This window comes from Haliotis rufescens, unplaced genomic scaffold, assembly GCF_023055435.1.
Source record: "Haliotis rufescens isolate VD_foot unplaced genomic scaffold, xgHalRufe1.0.p SCAF_1, whole genome shotgun sequence".
NCBI lineage: Eukaryota > Metazoa > Mollusca > Gastropoda > Lepetellida > Haliotidae > Haliotis > Haliotis rufescens.
In genome coordinates, this window is record NW_025963779.1 from 21967747 (window position 1) to 21990087 (window position 22341).

The window sequence follows — 22341 nt, forward strand, 5'->3', positions numbered from 1 at the left end:
TTGCAATCGTATATACTGATATTATTTTTGGCTTGTCAGTGGCTCATTGCAAAAATAGTGAAGGCCTACATAAAATATTTAAGAAATCAACATGGGTGAGAGGTGTGAATTTATTTTACGTCAGTGACAGACAGTGAACGAACAGCATGTGTAGGTCGGCGACATAAAGCTGATTCACATCAATCATCCCGTGACAGCTATCAACACCGCTTCCCACCACTACCGTAACTACAAGACGCGGCCTTACACCGACTGCAGGGCAAGTCACGTGGTTGCCGCGGGTGACGTCATTAAACTCGGTACTTTTATTTGAATCGAAACTGGATTTCAGATGCGTTTATGAATTTATGCGAATTGAGACTGCTACATTTCACGAGGTAATCGAAATTTCCGGATATCATGTGCAACGCGACTCGATTTAAGAAGAAAGAAAATTCATGGAGTATTGGATTTCAAGCTCCCTTTGGTGTGTTTGTTTGGGTGGTATTTAATTAGTTAAGCTGTGACTTGTGATGAAATAAAATGCATCCTGATTATTCAGATGCATGACCTAAAATACTACATGGTACCAGCAGGGGCTATTACATACAACTGATTTAAAAATATCATTTTCTTCATCATGAGAATTTGGTTAGATTCTTTCTCAAAGACATGTGTTCCGAGGAGTGGGATTTTACTGATGTCACTTGTGCACGTGGTGCTTTCCACTGTGTCCAACGAAACTGCAGTCACGTGCAAAAGATGGCCGAATGTTGAGGTGACTTCCGGGTCGACATGGACGGAGCGCTGTCGGCGATGTCGGTGCAAGAGTGATGGACAGACGGAGTGTGTGCAGCCAAAGTGTCCGCTTGCCTACCACCCTTACCAAGAAGACAGGTGTATAAAGGTGATGAAATACATTAGATATTTAAAAAAAATAATTATCTCTGGTTATTTCTCCGCGCGAATCCGTCGGCAATGAGCGGTAACCCGTCTGAGCCAGAAATGTGCACATGCTTTCAAAGTCAATTAATCCAGCAGCGTCCCAACTGATACTCTCGGATTAACTAATGTCCGGATTAACTAATGTCCGGATTAACGAGTTAAAGAGTAAACTGTGTGTAAACATGTAGCTGTTTGGAATTTGTCCGGACTAAAGCGGTCCGGATGGACGGCTTCACCATGAGAGATTTCGTTTGAGGTAAAAAATACCGATGTTTTTTTGTTTTTTTAAATTGATAGGATTATGAAGAGACCAAACGGTCTGCATAATCTGAAAAAATTACGTTCGGTGATAAAGCAATGCTGATTAGCCGTGTGCATTATCATATAATTGACAGTGTTGTCGATGCGAAAAACCTACATGTATCCGATGAACTTAGTATCGCAATCCGATTAATATGCAATGCCGCCACTTAGCAGGAACTACCTTTAGTGAGCTCTCGATATCGATACAATGCCTGCTTGGTCAACAAAGTTTTGTCTGATGTTCCCAATAACTTTATACATCATTTGGCACTACACTTATATTTTCGTTGAAATAACTGCTTCTTCTCAGAAAGACCGTACCATGTCAACCAATACGTATTTGTACGTCAAACTGTACTCTCATTGGAACACCTTAAATGGACAGACTGCCAGGTCAGCATTTTTTATGTGGCAAACTGGCCATAAAAAAACAACAACAATATCCAGCATTATTATACCTCTATAAAAATCTTGCAATTCCAGTGGTTAAGCCGTACCACTTGAAACAATGCCATACAAATAATTACTTTTGACGAGGTCAATATGCGAAAACAAGGACCAGAAGACCCGAGGACAGGATCCCTGAGGTGGTCGTACCGCCGAAGGGGTCGGGTCTGAGGGTATTGACCTGTCACGTGATCAATACTGACTCGTCTGCTAGAAAGCAAGATGGCGTCTGGTAGAAACATTTTACGGTTCGCATCTTGGTTACTGTAATAAAACAGAGGACGGTTTAAAGGTTTCAAAAACTTTAAAGTGAATTTCGGTAAAGGAAAAAGAATGATTAATCTTGACGAGGTCAATATGCGAAAACAATGACCCGAAGACTGGACCCCCTGGGGTTGTCTGAACGGACCGAAGGCCTCTGGCTGAGGTCTTGTCAGACTGCAGTACGTTCCTCGTTTTCGCATACTGACCTCGTCGCGAGTGATGATGTGTACATTATCAATGAAATCTTACCACCGTCCGGTTTTACGTACAATTCGTGAACGTGCAAGACAACTGGAAACGTTGACACGAGAAATTATAAATATGAATTCTACCAATTAAACCTGTTGGCCGTTCAGTTCTAATTTCAGTTTGTAGTCGCCAAGTTTAAAGGTAGCGAAACTCAACAGGGAAAGCATGGTGTGCTTCTCTACTAATAACTTATAAGAGGTATATTCCTGCCTACATGAGGATCCGTCTGTCATGGCAGAAACTATATTAAAATGATGTATTTCAAATAAGAGCAATACTATCGGAAATATTACACAATCACATCTACAGTCAGCAGTTCTCTGAATGAAACAGGGACCCGCGGTAGCCGAGTGGTTAAAGCCTTTGCCAATCATGCTGATCGATTCCCCACATGGGGTTAATGTGTAAATATTGCTGGAATAGTTACTAAAAGTGGCACTTAACGCCACTCATACTAAGTCAAACAAACCATGTTTGTCAGTTTATTTTCACTCGTTACTCAAGACAAGGGCCTAAATGAACAGGGGGATTGGCAGACGGATTCACTACAGTTACTTATAAATCAACCTATACAACAACGTCGTTTCAGTTCGTCATCAGTGTAGATGAACTGCCATGAAAAGACACATTTTAATTTTTTTGTTTTTTTGTTTTTTTAACGCCGCACTCGGATATATTCCAGCTATATGACGGTTGTCTGTAAATAATCGAGTATGGACCAGACAATCCAGTGATTGATGTCATAAGCATCGATCCACGCAATTGGGATAAGATAACATGCATGAACCAAGTCAGCGAGCCTGACCACCCCATCCCGTCAGTCGCCTCTGGGTTGCAGAAGACCTATTCTAACCCGGATCTTCACGGGTCTTTAAACATGAAGAAGATGTAGAATATACCTACGCAATTATGTATGTAACACACATTTTCTTGGCTTGAAAACATCGAGGCTCATGTTTTCATTTTTCATGTCCTGGAATGCGAACATCATGGTCCTATGATAGGGGTGTTATGTTAATAGTTCATACATATGTTATTCGCTCTGCAGGGATTCCGGGGGCATGGTAGGTCTTCACGACATCCATGCTTGCCGCATGACGAGACTATAACAAGCCAGGGGTGTCATGCTTACAACTTGTGGCCTGGGTAATTGTGTGTCATCTTGCCCCGACGGCATGGCTGGAATCTCTTGCTATCAGCCCCTGGCTTTCTTCGCCCAAATTCGACCGCCTCCGTGGTCTAGTGGTAGCGCGTCCGCCCAGAGAGCGGAAGGTCCGGGGTTCGATCCCCGGCCGCGTCATGCCAAAAGACGTTAAATGATGGTACTTGTTGTTACCCTGTCTGGCGCTCGGCATTAAGGGGCTAAAACAAGGACTGGTCGGCTCGGAGTCAGTATACTGTGTCTAAGTGGGGTATTCATGTTAAACTGCGGCATGGTATCTCAGTGAGCTAGCACTATAAATCGGCATCAGTCCGGACTAGTACAAGCAGCCACACACACACATACACGTGCATGCACGTCGCTATATAAGTGCAATAATCTTGGACGCGACGTTAAACCCCATTTCACCTCACCTCACCTCTTCGCCCAAATTCGATTGTTTGCAGTCCATCAAGACGTGTACTGCAATCGGATTGGTTGAAAAATATTTAATCCCGTACATTTTGCACTGTGAATGAAGACACCTTGCGAAGCTGGGACCCTTTTCAAATCACTAGTTGACGACGCACATAGAGAGCCAGGAACAAGCTTAACGTGGAGGGTTCAGATATTATGGAAGCATAGGACGACAGCAATTGCATCGTGACGTCATGCATGTGTCTCACCGTTGTTTGAGAACTCCTAGTGCTTCCGAATATTACCTAGAACTTTCTGTGTTGACGATGTCGAAACATTATGCGTTTTCAGGTTTGTTCAGTACTCGATGCCTGGAAATTTCACTTGGGACAAAAGCTAAATTGTAGTGTGTGTTATCAAAACCCACAAATCTTCTGCAAATCAGGCGATTCAGAGATCATGGGAACCGTGCTCTTATGAAGTTCAATCATTCCAGGGTGGCCTAACGCGTTCGTGTCTATACGTAGAAAGAGAATGCCACTAAAAAAGTACATCGATAACTATTTCATAATTAAAATATTATTTACAATGCCTGGTATCAAATACTCAATAAAATGCCGCAGATTTTGAAGACACGTAATATAGATAAAAACGATATTAACTTAACTCTAATGTCACGGACAAAAAGCTACCATTAAACTCTCATATTGATTGTTGCCGTAAAGGGGATTGATTGACATAAGAAAGTAGAAAGTTCGACTGACGCTCTTGAATCGATGCGCGGCTGAAGTTCCTTGCATAATTATATAACCTTGCCTGTCCCAACCACAGGCCCTTGTGTCGTTGCTTAAATATTTCTTGATCAATTAATATCACGAGTGTCAGAAATACACTGACACTCGTGTTATTAATTGATCTAGAAATATTTAGGCACGGACACAAAGGCCTGTGGTCCCAACCTGTGTAATCCATCTCACTGAGACAACTCAACTTCAAGTGAAACGTCTTGTTTAACCGTTCGGGAAAACATATTTTACGTACGCATCTTTTCCAGTGGTCACCCGATTCCTGTTGTTGTGAGAAGCTTGTTTGTCGACTTAACGGCCGAACGTACAACATTGGTGACAAGTTCCCGCTCAACGAGGATGACCCATGCATGTTGTGCACGTGCAAGGCAGACCCTGGAGTCACGAAGTGTGAGAAGATGGAGTGTTTCGCGGTTGGTTGCGTGAATCCGGCTTTTATGGCCGGGCGTTGCTGCCATCTGTGTCCAACTGGTACGACCCTTAACAACTACAGTAAACTACGGTTAATACGAACTTAAAGGGGCGGCTAATTTTAGTTCGTTATAACCGTAGTTCCCTACAAGCATAAATGCAGCAAATGGCCTGGACCAAAAAATAAATTCGTTATATCCGTCAGTTCGTTATAAGCGTGTTCGTAATAACCGTAGTTTACTGTATGTGCTTAATTGAGTGGTTCTCAAAACCATACTATAGATGGTGATTTTTGGTTGGAGTATATGTATATCAGGTTATATAAAGAAGGTGTTATTTAAATGGCAGTTTATTGTTACCGTGGCGTTGAGTTTGAAAGCATGAACGCGAAAAGAATGATTAAATGTGCCGTGTCTTACTTTTATAAGTTATGCCCCATAAGGTCCAATAGACCCACTTTTAATGATGTTTTCGTAGAAATACCGAAGGTGGTAAATATGTTCTAAAATATGTATAATCCATTTATTTACCCTTCTAAAAAGAGGGTGCACGGGCGGCCCAGGCGTCTAATTCGCTGTGCAGAGTTGCGTCCCTTAGACAGGCCAGATACCTGTGATTGTGGGTTCGATCACTGTTCGCCCCGATTATGTTTCTAGGTTTGTTAGCACCATACCCGTGCACGTGGGTTTCACCGAAGTGGTAAACGTCTGAGACCTGCATCACTTCGGGCTTTCCTCCCACATTAAACTCACGCGCCGTGATATAACTGGAATACTGTTCAAAGCGGCGTTAAACCCAACTCATTCACTCACTAACTAAACAGTCGGAATACACTCTCAAGCTGAAACATAGGTATGGTTTCATTCACGTTTACCTGGAAGTGCAGATATAGATGAGTGGTGTATTTACTTTTTCGTGTTCATGGTAACATTTGTCTTCAAAAGCGATCTCAAAATCCCTGCCGAAGATTACGTTACACAGTAATATTAATAAAACCCGTTTTCCCGTTGAATTGTTTTTTACAAAATTGCTTTTTATTTTTCCATTTATGCTCTTAATTCTAGTATGTCACATTGATTGTTTATCACCAGGGCTAAATTGCCGACTACCTCCCTTGGATTGGCCGGTGAATGGGAAGGTGGATACAACCGAGCCCGTCCCCTTCAATACAACTAGAATAATATTCAGTGAAGCAAACCCGCGATATGCTTGGAGCTGTACGTGTAAGGTATGTTTTGTGATACCATAAAAAACAATTCTTGTTGAAATATGTGGGGATGAGCATTGGAAACACTTATATCATAAACATCTATATCTGTTGGAAATTATTGTACAAATACAAATACGTTCACTTGTTATCCTCATCTGTATCGACTGCAGACATGTAGCCTAATAAGGTGATATAAACTGTGTCAATTATGTAAAGGGACAAGTGAGTGAATGCTGCTGTAAGCTGTATTCCGGCGGTCTGTACATCGTCGTGTGGGGAGCAGGCAGTATAGTTAATAGAAACATGAACATCGGGCACGATGACACGTAATCAATCACCGAATCTTACCAGCCAATCCTCGTTTGTCTGTTAGGGCGACAGTCAAGTGATATCTGGACCTGTTCTTCCCTGGAATCCCAACAGTATACTCCCCTTACAATCATGGGGTACTGGGGACCTGCTCTTTCTTGGAATCCCATTAGTATACTGCCCTTACAATCGTAGGGTACTGGGGACCTATTCTTCCCTGGAATCCCAACAGTATACTCCCCTTACAATCATGGGGTACTAGGGACCAATTCTTCCCTGGAATCCCAACAGTATACTCTCCTTACAATCATGGGGTACTGGGGACCTATTCTTCATATGTCCGGATTAACAAATATTTATTTGGGATAAATGTTCTTTGTATGTAAATGTGAGCGGCAAAATCTGCTAAAAGCAGAGTCCGTTGTGCGATCTCCGTTCCGAGTAATCAGTATGAACTTTCACTGTATACTAGTATTAGACTAAATGTATTGTTGCTAAACGTGAATCGTTGAACAAAGAGTTAAAATATCCCACCCACCGCCGCTCACCCAATCTGTTTTCAATATGAATTAAAACAGCCTCCCATGATTGTCTATAAATGGTGACCGCGTGGTCACGCTTGCTGTTTGTGTGTCGTCGTACCCTGATGCCCGCGCTTTCAGTTGCCGATCAACTGGTTCCGCCTTGATGCCTGCTACTCATGACTGACTGCGGAGTAAAAAATATTCACTTACTTCTGTTCGCTTGCACTCAACAAGTCAAACGGCCTCTGGTATATTGGCCAAGCCATGCGGGCGGATGTCCTAGTGTTAAATCGTCCAACCTCTAAGCAAGCACAGTGTTATGTACTCAGAATTCTGGCGAATAATAGAGACCACAAATATTTAAGATATACTATTTTAGTATATTACGCCAAACGCATGATAATTAGGTGCGGTAGGGTAGCCTTGTGGTTAAAGCGTTCGCTCGTCACGCCTAAGACCCTGGTTCAATTCCCAACATGGGTACAATATGTGAAGCCCATTTCTAGTGTCCCCCGCCGTGATATTGCTGGAATATTGCTAAAAGCGGCGTTAAGCCATACTCACTCACTCACTCATGAAAATTATAGATTGTTGCATACGTAATTAGCATCTAATAATCTTTCATGTTTTCCAGACGCCTGGTTCCGATGCGGAATGTTCCCGTCAAGCTAGATTGTCTCATATGAGGTTCTGGCACTACGGACACCCGTGAACTACTGCTGCAAAACTGAATTTAGTATTCCACATATTGTTGAGTACATACGACGACCTATCGTAAGAGGCGACTAACGGGATCAACAAACAAACAAACAGACAAACAAAGAAACATACGACGAATGGACGACAGTCCTGTGTACTGTGAACTGGTACCGTATTTGTTGGAGAAACATACTGAAGGCTAAAGATGACATTTACCGTTTAATCTCCTAAGTATCAGTTTGACTGGATTAAGCAGTGAACATGAAAATAAAACTCGTCTTCTATGTGTTTGACTGTACACTCTAGCGTCTAAGTCAACTATGCACGATTGACCGTGTATATATTTCCGGTATTTATGCTATTGATGTAATACTGACAGCCATCGTGTATCCTCTAAAACTGCCTTCCACAGGAGATATCACTTGGATGACCACTCATGACAACGTATACATATAGCAGAACAATGGATTGACAATTATTTCAGCATCACACTATACCCCAGCAGGTATAGCATAACACTGTTTAGGTATATCGTAACATTGTTAAGCAGCAGGTATAGTATAACACTGTTCAGGTATATCGTTACCTTGTTATCAGCAGGTATAGCATAACACTGTTCAGGTATATTATTATCTTGCTATCCAGCAGGTATATCACAACACTGTTCGGGTATATTGTTACCTTGTTACCCAGTAGGTATCACAACACTATTCGGGTATAGTGTTACCTTGTTACCCAGCAGGTTTATCATAACGCTGTTCCGGTATATCGTTACCTTTTTACCCTGCAGATAAGCATAACAGTGTTCAGGTATATCGTTACCTTGTCACCATGGAGGTATAGCATAACGCTGTTCAGGTAAATCGTTACCTTGTTACCCAGCAGGTATATCACAACACTGTTCAGGTATATCATTATCTTGTTACGCAGCAGGTATAGCATAACACTGTTCGGGTATATCGTTACCTTGTTACGCAGCAGGTATAGCATAACACTGTTCTGGTATACGGTTATCTTGTTACCAAGCAGGAATCACAACACTATTCGGATATAGTGTTACCTTGTTACCCAGCAGGTATAGCATAACACTGTCAAGTATATCGTTACCTTGATACCAAGCAGGTATATCACAACACTGTTCAGGTATATCGTGACCTTGTTACCCAGCAGGTATAGCATAACACTGTCCAGGTATATCGTTACCTTGTTACCCAGCAGGTACAGCATAACGCTACTCAGGTATATCGTTACCTTGTTTTACAGCAGGTATCTCACAACACTGTTCAGGTAAAGTGTTACCTTGTTACCAAGCAGGTTTATCATAACACTGTTCCGGTATATTTTTATCTTGTTACCCAGCAGGTATAGCATAACGCTGCTCGGGTATATCGTATCCTTGTTATCCAGCAGGTATATCACAACACTGTTCGGGTATAGTGTTACCTTGTTACCCAGCAGGTATAGCATAACACTGTCAGGTATATCGTCACCTTGTTACCAAGCAGGTATATCACAACACTGTTCAGGTATATCGTTACCTTGTTACCCAGCAGGTATAGCATAACACTGTTCAGGTATATCGTTACCTTGTTACCGCGCAGGTATATCACAACACCGTTCAGGTATATCGTTACCTTGTTACCAAGCAGGTATATCACAACGGTGTTCAGGTATATCGTTACCTTGTTACCATGGAGGTATAGCATAAAGCTGTTCAGGTATATCGTTACCTTGTTACCCAGCAGGTACAGCATAACGCTGCTCAGGTATATCGTTACCTTATTATCCAGCAGGTATCTTCCAACATTGTTCAGGTTACGTTACCTTGTTACCAAGCAGGTATCTCACAACAGTATTCGGGTATATCGTTACCTTGTTACCCTGTAGGTATATCACAACAGTATTCGGGTATATCGTTACCTTGTTACCCAGCAGGTACAGCATAACACTGTTCAGGTATATCGTTACCTTGTTACTCAGCAGGTATATCACAACACTGTTCAGGTATATCGTTACCTTGTTACCCAGCAGGTACAGCATAATACTGTTCAGGTATATCGTTACCTTGTTACCCAGCAGGTATATCACAACAGTGTTCAGGTATATCGTTACCTTATTACTAAGCAGGTATATCATAACACTGTTCAGGTATATCGTTACCTTGTTACCATGAAGGTATAGCTTAACTCTGTCCTGGAATATCGTTACTTTCTTACCCAGCAGGTATATCACAACACTGTTCAGGTATTAGTTACATGGAGGTATAGCATAAAGCTGTTCAGGTATATCGTTACATTGTTACCCAGCAGGTACACCATAACGCTGCTCAGATATATCGTTACCTTGTTACCCAGCAGGTTTATCATAACACTGATCAGGTATATTATTATCTTGTTACCCAACAGGTATAGCATAACGCTTCTTCGGGATATCGTAACCTTGTTATCCAGCAGGTATATCACTACACTGTTCGGGTATAGTGTAACCTTGTTACCCAGAAGGTATATCACAACACTGTTCAGGTATATCGTTACCTTGTTACCCAGCAGGTATATCACAACACTGTTCAGGTATATCGTTACCTTGTTACCCAGCAGGTATATCACAACACTGTTCAGGTATATCGTTACCTTGTACCCCGGCAGTTGAAGCATTACAATGGTCGCTAACAGTTGCATTATGACCTTGTTTACCAGCAAGTGTGGTATTTTATTACCTACGGGGAGAAGAACAGATGGTGAGATACTTAATTAAGCCGTAGGTCACAGATGCACGCGTGGTACATGGTTGACTTCGTCATTCGTTTCGATTGGACAACCGTGACCTCGTAAAGGTCATACTTAAGAGGTCAAGCAGGAGCTTTTCACACTTCTTCAACATTACGACCTCATTGAACCAAACAAGCACAGCACACGCTTCAAAATCGCATGGCATTATACACCAGTTATACATTGATCTGATATAGACATATTAACACCAGATTTGTCGGGATTTCTTGGTCATTGCGTGTGAGCGTGGTGCACCTGGCCGCTTCTGATTTCATGCAAAAACAGTTGATCGCGGCGAAATTAAGCCAGTATAAAATATTTGAAATTATATTGAATTAATTCAGTTTTTTATCTTATTTGTTCCGAAATCTCGTGACCTTTTGAATAACACTGTTCTCTAGCATGTATATTAATACACTGAGCTCAACCAGTTGTGTTCTCCCACTGGCCCCACGGCAAGTGATTTATCACAATTTCCCCCAAAATATGTTTTGTTACACTGTTCCCTGGAATATGTAAACTGTGTCCCAGCAGGCTGATTGACTGTCACACGAGTTTGCTCGCGTCTCCTTCGTATAGATGGTGTGCAAATATTAGCATTGGTGGATTCAAGTAGACTTTAACTGACATTTTGGTAAATAAATGCTGTGATTAAATGATTCAGATGGGTTTGTTTGTTGATCATATCAGTCGTGGTTTGTGTCTGCTATATATTTGAAGCTTACATGTTATTATAATTATAATAACATCTGTGCTTCGAATATTCGTATTCCATTAAATACGAAGGTGATTTGCATGTGCAACTCAGCAACACTTTTTGAGTATAATAGAATACCCGTGATGTGACAGATGCTACCGGTCATTGTAACTTCCCTTACCATATTATAATATTTAATAATTAGTTTACACTGCAATAAAAGGATCCCCAATGGCGGACACGGCACATTTCCGTTTGACAGCTTGATGGCAGTTGCTGACTGAAACATGCCATGTGAACGTCTAAAATCTCAATCATCAATTTGTTTGCACCTAGTAAAGTTTCAGCAGTGTGTGTGATTTCAGCTGATTGTACGGTAGCTGGCACAATGACAGTGCTAGAAGGTTTTATCACAATGGTAAACGTCTAAGATCGTCCCTGCCACACGAAGCTGAAACGCCGAAATATCTCATTGAAGTGTTCAAATCGGCGTTAAATCCAACTCACCCACTTGCCTAATACATTTAGTTTGAAATTGTATTTATAAACTTAAAAGGTGTTTGCGCCAAGTACATGTCTAATTGTGTCTTTGGGTATCGGCAGATAAGGATATGCAAGATACAAAATTAAAACCATCCCATTCAAATAAAGTGAGTGAATATGGTTTTACGCCGCATTTAGCAATATTCCAGCTATGTGACAGCGGGGAACACTAGGAATGGACTACACACATTGACGCCATGTAGGGAATCACAACCGGGCCTTTGAGGAGCAAACGCTTTAATCACTGGGCTACCCCACTGTCCGCAGTCAAATGAAAGAGTATAGACAGATGTGTGAGCCAAGGCCGTCAGGGATGTAGTTCACATTACCAGAGTATTGACAGTCAGATATGTCAAATAACAAGAATATCGACTCTTACAGATGAGTTAGCATGTATCTCTTCAAATAACAAGGGTATCACCACAGATAGATGTGTAAGTTAAAGTCCATATTACCAGCTCATAGCTAAAGACAATGGGTAATTAGAAAGCGCTCAAGTACGCAGAGTATCGACACAGACAGACGTATATGTTCCAGATGGAGTTCAAATAACTTGAATGTAGGCACACACATATATGCAACCTTTTAAATGTATAAGTTACAACTGAGATGAACACAATGTCAAGACATACACAGATGTGCCAGTTGCAGCAGAGATCAACACAATGCATGTCAAGAGAATACACAGATGTGCCAGTTACAGCAGAGATCAACACAATGTCAAGACATACACAGATGTGTTAGTTACAGCAGATATTTACACAGTGTCAAGACATAGACAAATGTGCCAGTTACAGCAGAGATCAACACAGTGTCAAGACATACACAGATGTGCCCGTTCAGGCAGAGATCAACACAATGTCAAGATAATACACAGATGTGCCAGTTGCAGCAGAGATCAACACAATGCATGTCAAGAGAATACACAGATGTGCCAGTTACAGCAGAGATCAACACAATGTCAAGACATACACAGATGTGTTAGTTACAGCAGATATTTACACAGTGTCAAGACATAGACAGATGTGTTAGTTACAGCAGAGATCAACACAATGTCAAGACATACACAGATGTGCCAGTTACAGCAGAGATCAACACAGTGTCAAGACATACACAGATGTACCAGTTACAGCAGAGATCAACACAATGTCAAGACATAGACAATTGTGCCAGTTACAGCAGAGATCAACACAATGTCAAGACATACACAGATGTGCCAGTTACAGCAGAGATCAACACAGTGTCAAGACATACACAGATGTGCCAGTTGCAGCAGAGATCAACACAATGTCAAGACATACACAGATGTGTTAGTTACAGCAGAGATCAACACAATGTCAAGACATACACAAATGTGCCAGTTACAGCAGAGATCAATACAATGTCAAGATAATACACAGATGTGCCAGTTACAGCAGAGATCAACACAATGTCAAGACATACACAGATGTGCCAGTTACAGCAGAGATCAACACAGTGTCAAGACATACACAGATGTGCCAGTTACAGCAGAGATCAACACAATGTCAAGATAATACACAGATGTGCCAGTTGCAGCAGAGATCAACACAATGCATGTCAAGAGATTACACAGATGTGCCAGTTACAGCAGAGATCAACACAATGTCAAGACATACACAGATGTGTTAGTTACAGCAGATATTTACACAGTGTCAAGACATAGACAAATGTGCCAGTTACAGCAGAGATCAACACAATGTCAAGACATACACAGATGTGTTAGTTACAGCAGATATTTACACAGTGTCAAGACATAGACAGATGTACCAGTTACAGCAGAGATCAACACAATGTCAAGACATACACAGATGTGCCAGTTACAGCAGAGATCAACACAGTGACAAGACATACACAGATGTGCCAGTTACAGCAGAGATCAACACAATGCATGTCAAGAGAATACACAGATGTGCCAGTTGCAGCAGAGATCAACACAATGTCAAGACATACACAGATGTGTTAGTTACAGCAGAGATCAACACAGTGTCAAGACATACACAGATGTACCAGTTACAGCAGAGATCAACACAATGTCAAGACATACACAGATGTGCCAGTTACAGCAGAGATCAACACAGTGTCAAGACATACACAGATGTACCAGTTACAGCAGAGATCAACACAATGTCAAGACATAGACAATTGTGCCAGTTACAGCAGATATTAACCCAGTGTCAAGACATACACAGATGTGCCAGTTACAGCAGAGATCAACACAGTGTCAAGACATACACAGATGTGCCAGTTACAGCAGAGATCAACACAGTGTCAAGACATACACAGATGTGCCAGTTACAGCAGAGATCAACACAGTGTCAAGACATAGACAATTGTGCCAGTTACAGCAGAGATCAACACAATGTCAAGACATACACAGATGTGTTAGTTACAGCAGATATTTACACAGTGTCAAGACATAGACAAATGTGCCAGTTACAGCAGAGATCAACACAATGTCAAGACATACACAGATGTGTTAGTTACAGCAGATATTTACACAGTGTCAAGACATAGACAGATGTACCAGTTACAGCAGAGATCAACACAATGTCAAGACATACACAGATGTGCCAGTTACAGCAGAGATCAACACAGTGACAAGACATACACAGATGTGCCAGTTACAGCAGAGATCAACACAATGCATGTCAAGAGAATACACAGATGTGCCAGTTGCAGCAGAGATCAACACAATGTCAAGACATACACAGATGTGTTAGTTACAGCAGAGATCAACACAGTGTCAAGACATACACAGATGTACCAGTTACAGCAGAGATCAACACAATGTCAAGACATACACAGATGTGCCAGTTACAGCAGAGATCAACACAGTGTCAAGACATACACAGATGTACCAGTTACAGCAGAGATCAACACAATGTCAAGACATAGACAATTGTGCCAGTTACAGCAGATATTAACCCAGTGTCAAGACATACACAGATGTGCCAGTTACAGCAGAGATCAACACAGTGTCAAGACATACACAGATGTGCCAGTTACAGCAGAGATCAACACAGTGTCAAGACATACACAGATGTGCCAGTTACAGCAGAGATCAACACAGTGTCAAGACATAGACAATTGTGCCAGTTACAGCAGAGATCAACACAATGTCAAGACATACACAGATGTGTTAGTTACAGCAGAGATCAACACAGTGTCAAGACATACACAGATGTGCCAGTTACAGCAGAGATCAACACAGTGTCAAGAGAATACACAGATGTGCCAGTTACAGCAGAGATCAACACAATGTCAAGACATACACAGATGTGTTAGTTACAGCAGAGATCAACACAGTGTCAAGACATACACAGATGTGCCAGTTACAGCAGAGATCAACACAGTGTCAAGAGAATACACAGATGTGCCAGTTACAGCAGAGATCAACACAGTGTCAAGACATACACAGATGTGCCAGTTACAGCAGAGATCAACACAATGTCAAGATAATACACAGATGTGCCAGTTGCAGCAGAGATCAACACAATGCATGTCAAGAGAATACACAGATGTGCCAGTTACAGCAGAGATCAACACAATGTCAAGACATACACAGATGTGCCAGTTACAGCAGAGATCAACACAGTGTCAAGACATACACAGATGTGCCAGTTACAGCAGAGATCAACACAATGTCAAGATAATACACAGATGTGCCAGTTGCAGCAGAGATCAACACAATGCATGTCAAGAGATTACACAGATGTGCCAGTTACAGCAGAGATCAACACAATGTCAAGACATACACAGATGTGTTAGTTACAGCAGATATTTACACAGTGTCAAGACATAGACAAATGTGCCAGTTACAGCAGAGATCAACACAATGTCAAGACATACACAGATGTGTTAGTTACAGCAGATATTTACACAGTGTCAAGACATAGACAGATGTACCAGTTACAGCAGAGATCAACACAATGTCAAGACATACACAGATGTGCCAGTTACAGCAGAGATCAACACAGTGTCAAGACATACACAGATGTGCCAGTTACAGCAGAGATCAACACAATGCATGTCAAGAGAATACACAGATGTGCCAGTTGCAGCAGAGATCAACACAATGTCAAGACATACACAGATGTGTTAGTTACAGCAGATATTTACACAGTGTCAAGACATAGACAGATGTACCAGTTACAGCAGAGATCAACACAATGTCAAGACATACACAGATGTGCCAGTTACAGCAGAGATCAACACAGTGTCAAGACATACACAGATGTGCCAGTTACAGCAGAGATCAACACAATGTCAAGACATAGACAATTGTGCCAGTTACAGCAGATATTAACCCAGTGTCAAGACATACACAGATGTGCCAGTTACAGCAGAGATCAACACAGTGTCAAGACATACACAGATGTGCCAGTTACAGCAGAGATCAACACAGTGTCAAGACATAGACAATTGTGCCAGTTACAGCAGAGATCAACACAATGTCAAGACATACACAGATGTGTTAGTTACAGCAGAGATCAACACAGTGTCAAGACATACACAGATGTGCCAGTTACAGCAGAGATCAACACAGTGTCAAGAGAATACACAGATGTGCCAGTTACAGCAGAGATCAACACAATGTCAAGACATACACAGATGTGTTAGTTACAGCAGAGATCAACACAGTGTCAAGACATACACAGATGTGCCAGTTACAGCAGAGATCAACACAGTGTCAAGAGAATACACAGATGTGCCAGTTACAGCAGAGATCAACACAATGTCAAGACATACACAGATGTGTTAGTTACAGCAGAGATCAACACAATGCATGTCAAGATAATACACAGATGTGCCAGTTGCAGCAGAGATCAACACAATGTCAAGACATACACAGATGTGTTAGTTACAGCAGATATTTACACAGTGTCAAGACATAGACAAATGTGCCAGTTACAGCAGAGATCAACACAGTGTCAAGACATACACAGATGTGCCAGTTACAGCAGAGATCAACACAGTGTCAAGACATACACAGATGTGCCAGTTACAGCAGAGATCAACACAATGTCAAGATAATACACAGATGTGCCAGTTGCAGCAGAGATCAACACAATGCATGTCAAGAGAATACACAGATGTGCCAGTTGCAGCAGAGATCAACACAATGCATGTCAAGAGAATACACAGATGTGCCAGTTACAGCAGAGATCAACACAATGTCAAGACATAGACAATTGTGCCAGTTACAACAGAGATTAACCCAGTGTCAAGACATACACAGATGTGTTAGTTACAGCAGATATTTACACAGTGTCAAGACATAGACAAATGTGCCAGTTACAGCAGAGATCAACACAGTGTCAAGACATACACAGATGTGCCAGTTACAGCAGAGATCAACACAGTGTCAAGACATACACAGATGTGCCAGTTACAGCAGAGATCAACACAATGTCAAGATAATACACAGATGTGCCAGTTGCAGCAGAGATCAACACAATGCATGTCAAGAGAATACACAGATGTGCCAGTTGCAGCAGAGATCAACACAATGCATGTCAAGAGAATACACAGATGTGCCAGTTGCAGCAGAGATCAACACAGTGTCAAGACATACACAGATGTGTTAGTTACAGCAGATATTTACACAGTGTCAAGACATAGACAAATGTGCCAGTTACAGCAGAGATCAACACAGTGTCAAGACATACACAGATGTGCCAGTTACAGCAGAGATCAACACAATGTCAAGACATACACAGATGTGCCAGTTACAGCAGAGATCAACACAGTGTGAAGACATACACAGATGTACCAGTTACAGCAGAGATCAACACAGTGTCAAGACATAGACAATTGTGCCAGTTACAGCAGATATTAACCCAGTGTCAAGACATACACAGATGTGCCAGTTACAGCAGAGATCAACACAATGTCAAGACATACACAGATGTGCCAGTTACAGCAGAGATCAACACAGTGTCAAGACATACACAGATGTGCCAGTTGCAGCAGAGATCAACACAATGTCAAGACATACACAGATGTGCCAGTTGCAGCAGGGATCAACACAATGTCAAGACATACACAGATGTGCAAGTTACAGCAGATATTAACCCAGTGTCAAGACATACACAGATGTGCCAGTTACAGCAGAGATCAACACAGTGTCAAGACATAGACAATTGTGCCAGTTACAGCAGAGATCAACACAATGTCAAGACATACACAGATGTGCCAGTTACAGCAGAGATCAACACAATGTCAAGACATAGACAATTGTGCCAGTTACAGCAGATATTAACCCAGTGTCAAGACATACACAGATGTGCCAGTTACAGCAGAGATCAACACAGTGTCAAGACATACACAGATGTGCCAGTTGCACCAGAGATCAACACAATGTCAAGACATACACAGATGTGCCAGTTACAGCAGAGATCAACACAATGTCAAGACATACACAGATGTACCAGTTACAGCAGAGATCAACACAATGTCAAGATAATACACAGATGTGCCAGTTGCAGCAGAGATCAACACAATGCATGTCAAGAGAATACACAGATGTGCCAGTTGCAGCAGAGATCAACACAATGTCAAGACATACACAGATGTGCCAGTTACAGCAGAGATCAACACAATGTCAAGAGAATACACAGATGTGCCAGTTACAGCAGAGATCAACACAGTGTCAAGACATACACAGATGTGCCAGTTGCAGCAGAGATCAACACAATGTCAAGACATACACAGATGTGCCAGTTGCAGCAGAGATCAACACAGTGTCAAGACATACACAGATGTACCAGTTACAGCAGAGATCAACACAATGTCAAGACATACACAGATGTGCCAGTTACAGCAGAGATCAACACAGTGTGAAGACATACACAGATGTACCAGTTACAGCAGAGATCAACACAATGTCAAGACATAGACAATTGTGCCAGTTACAGCAGATATTAACCCAGTGTCAAGACATACACAGATGTGCCAGTTACAGCAGAGATCAACACAGTGTCAAGACATACACAGATGTGCCAGTTGCAGCAGAGATCAACACAATGTCAAGACATACACAGATGTGCCAGTTGCAGCAGAGATCAACACAGTGTCAAGACATACACAGATGTACCAGTTACAGCAGAGATCAACACAATGTCAAGACATACACAGATGTGCCAGTTACAGCAGAGATCAACACAGTGTGAAGACATACACAGATGTACCAGTTACAGCAGAGATCAACACAATGTCAAGACATAGACAATTGTGCCAGTTACAGCAGATATTAACCCAGTGTCAAGACATACACAGATGTGCCAGTTACAGCAGAGATCAACACAGTGTCAAGACATACACAGATGTGCCAGTTGCAGCAGAGATCAACACAATGTCAAGACATACACAGATGTGCCAGTTGCAGCAGAGATCAACACAGTGTCAAGACATACACAGATGTACCAGTTACAGCAGAGATCAACACAATGTCAAGACATACACAGATGTGCCAGTTACAGCAGAGATCAACACAGTGTGAAGACATACACAGATGTACCAGTTACAGCAGAGATCAACACAATGTCAAGACATAGACAATTGTGCCAGTTACAGCAGATATTAACCCAGTGTCAAGACATACACAGATGTGCCAGTTACAGCAGAGATCAACACAGTGTCAAGACATACACAGATGTGCCAGTTGCAGCAGAGATCAACACAATGTCAAGACATACACAGATGTGCCAGTTGCAGCAGAGATCAACACAGTGTCAAGACATACACAGATGTACCAGTTACAGCAGAGATCAACACAATGTCAAGACATACACAGATGTGCCAGTTACAGCAGAGATCAACACAGTGTGAAGACATACACAGATGTACCAGTTACAGCAGAGATCAACACAATGTCAAGACATAGACAATTGTGCCAGTTACAGCAGATATTAACCCAGTGTCAAGACATACACAGATGTGCCAGTTACAGCAGAGATCAACACAGTGTCAAGACATACACAGATGTGTTAGTTACAGCAGAGATCAACACAATGTCAAGATAATACACAGATGTGCCAGTTGCAGCAGAGATCAACACAATGTCAAGACATACACAGATGTGCCAGTTACAGCAGAGATTAACCCAGTGTCAAGACATAGACAGATGTGCCAGTTACAACAGAGATCAACACAATGGCAAGATAATACACAGGTGTGCCAGTTACAGCAGAGATTAACCCAGGTTCAAGACATAGACAGATGTGCCAGTTACAACAGAGATCAACACAATGGCAAGACATACACAGATGTGCCAGTTACAGCAGAGATTAACCCAGTGTCAAGACATAGACAGATGTGCCAGTTACAACAGAGATCAACACAATGGCAAGATAATACACAGGTGTGCCAGTTACAGCAGAGATTAACCCAGTGTCAAGACATAGACAGATGTGCCAGTTACAACAGAGATCAACACAATGGCAAGACATACACAGATGTGCCAGTTACAGCAGAGATCAACACAATGTCAAGATAATACACAGATGTGCCAGTTAAAGCAGAGATCAACACAGTGTCAAGACATAGACAATTGTGCCAGTTACAGCAGAGATCAACACAGTGTCAAGACATACACAGATGTGCCAGTTACAGCAGAGATCAACACAGTGTCAAGACATACACAGATGTGCCAGTTACAGCAGATATTAACATTCATTCATTCCTTTAGTCATTTCTTTCTTCCTTCATTCAGTATCAAGACACAATGTCGAGTTTATAATATATGATGCCACCGACAAGTCAGGTGACAACTGAGAGATTGACAGTAGATATATGCAGTATCCATTGTCGCTGTTCATCCTGCCCACGCGACTCCTTTATCACAGCTGCTACAACAGGGAAGTATTTTGACTCCGGGACCATAGGTTGTAAACTGTAGACTGCGCAGAAACGTATGATACACTACCATAATTGTTGGAGTAAGTTAAAATAGAAAATTAATATTGGAAATCGAAACTGGGGATAGTGAGTGAGTATGGTTTTACGCCGCTTTTAGCAATATTCCAGCAATATTTCATGGCGGGGGACACCAGAAATGAGCTCCACACATTGTACCTATGTCGGGAATCGAACCCGGGTCTTCGGCGTGACGAACGAACGCTTTAACCACTAGGCTACCCTACCGCCCACGTAGGTATAGTGCTCCTTAAAGTTCAGTAAAAGAGAATATTATATTAACTATAAAGAATACAATACATGTTATTAACTGTGGACGCATTTTATTGCAATAAATAAAAGCGACAAAGCCATGTCAATAATCTTTGAGAAAAAGCAGTTTATTGTACGATTTCAACCGTATCATGAGCATGTGCCTGTGTTAATTACCTCTTATAAGAGGTTTTCGCGAAAAGGTTAGTGTATCCTGTCCCACCGGCGGCACCAGTCACAAACACATGCAAAACAAGCCAATTATTCACGTGAAAATACACGGAAACATATGGGAAATGAATGGGAAAATCGTCAAAATAGGTACTTGTCTCGGACACAGTTTTGATCACTGATGCGTCAAATTTGGAAAAGTCCGCCACATGTCTACCACAAAACGTTTTGAAAGCTTTACTGAGGCCTTGAATACTGTAACCTTCATCAAACGAAGCTCTGGAAAGGAGTTGCCATTGACCTTGATTTGAGAGTAATAGTTTTTGTAGACTAGGGTCAAAGTGCATTATCATTCCATGCCATATCAATTTGAAATCGGGGCGGTCGGGTAGCCTAGAGGTTAAAGCGTTAGCTCGTCACGCCGAAGACCCGGGTTCGATTCCCGCCATGGGTACAATGTGTGAAGCCCATTTCTGGTTTCCCCCGCCGTGATATTGCTGGAATATTGCTAAAAGCGGCGTAAAACCATAATCACTCACCCACTCACTCAATTTGAAATCCTATAACATATATTAACCCGTTTAGATACAATATGGACATTAAACCACGAAGAACATTTACAATGAAATCTAATTTCATCAAAGATTTGTCAAAACTGTCATACAGACGTTGAATAAACATCAATTACGAACATCAATGAGATGACAAACACAGCCTTCGCCTTATAGGACATTATAATTAGGTTTCCCATTGATATATATGCGTCAGCCTTGATTAAAACAAATTTGATCGTACAGTTCATCGTCAAAATGATGGTTGATTAATTGTGTGCTTCTTGATAAAGTCCCTGTTGTGAAAAAAAGATTGTTAACATTTCAGTGGTCAACAAAACAGTGATGAAAAACAGCAGGTTATTTGTCTTGCCCAAATGGAAGAGCTGGTGGCCTTATGTAATCCCGTCATTAAACCTTCACTATTGGATCTCAATACAAATAAATCTGTGTTGACCGCCCTGTCTATCCGCCGTGGGAAGGACAAAGGTATCTAACCAGTGTGAAAACAGCCGTGCTGGGTTTATTAACAGCAAACCAAATGCCCTGCATTTCGTATCCTCAACCTGGTGAGAAGCAATCAATAAACTGCCCGCCGCTACTCGGAAGCATGTACTGCGCAGCCGTAATAGTAGATGCTCAATTCGGTTGGATTGACGTTGACACTGACAAGAGGTTCATGTACATATCCGAAAATGAATTATAATCTGCGGTGTAT

The 22341-nt window shown here is 41.7% G+C and overlaps 1 protein-coding gene across 1 annotated transcript; it reads left to right on the forward strand.

The window, feature by feature from the left end:
* The first annotated feature begins 321 nt into the window (after positions 1-321).
* Positions 322-7742, forward strand: LOC124114607 (kielin/chordin-like protein). Its single transcript, XM_046475275.2, has 4 exons — positions 322-886; positions 4800-5022; positions 6054-6190; positions 7640-7742. The coding sequence occupies exons 1-4, from the start codon at positions 620-622 to the stop codon at positions 7715-7717; spliced, it is 705 nt and encodes a 234-aa protein (XP_046331231.2). The 5' UTR covers positions 322-619; the 3' UTR covers positions 7718-7742.
* The last annotated feature ends 14599 nt before the right edge of the window (positions 7743-22341 follow it).

Excerpts from the sequence above, each read along its gene's own strand:
- LOC124114607 (XM_046475275.2), top strand. The coding sequence starts at position 620 with ATGAGAATTTGGTTAGATTCTTTCTCAAAGACATGTGTTCCGAGGAGT. Across the intron at positions 5,023-6,053 it reads CTGCCATCTGTGTCCAACTG|GGCTAAATTGCCGACTACCT; the intron begins GTACGACCCTTA and ends GTTTATCACCAG. Across the intron at positions 6,191-7,639 it reads CTTGGAGCTGTACGTGTAAG|ACGCCTGGTTCCGATGCGGA; the intron begins GTATGTTTTGTG and ends CATGTTTTCCAG.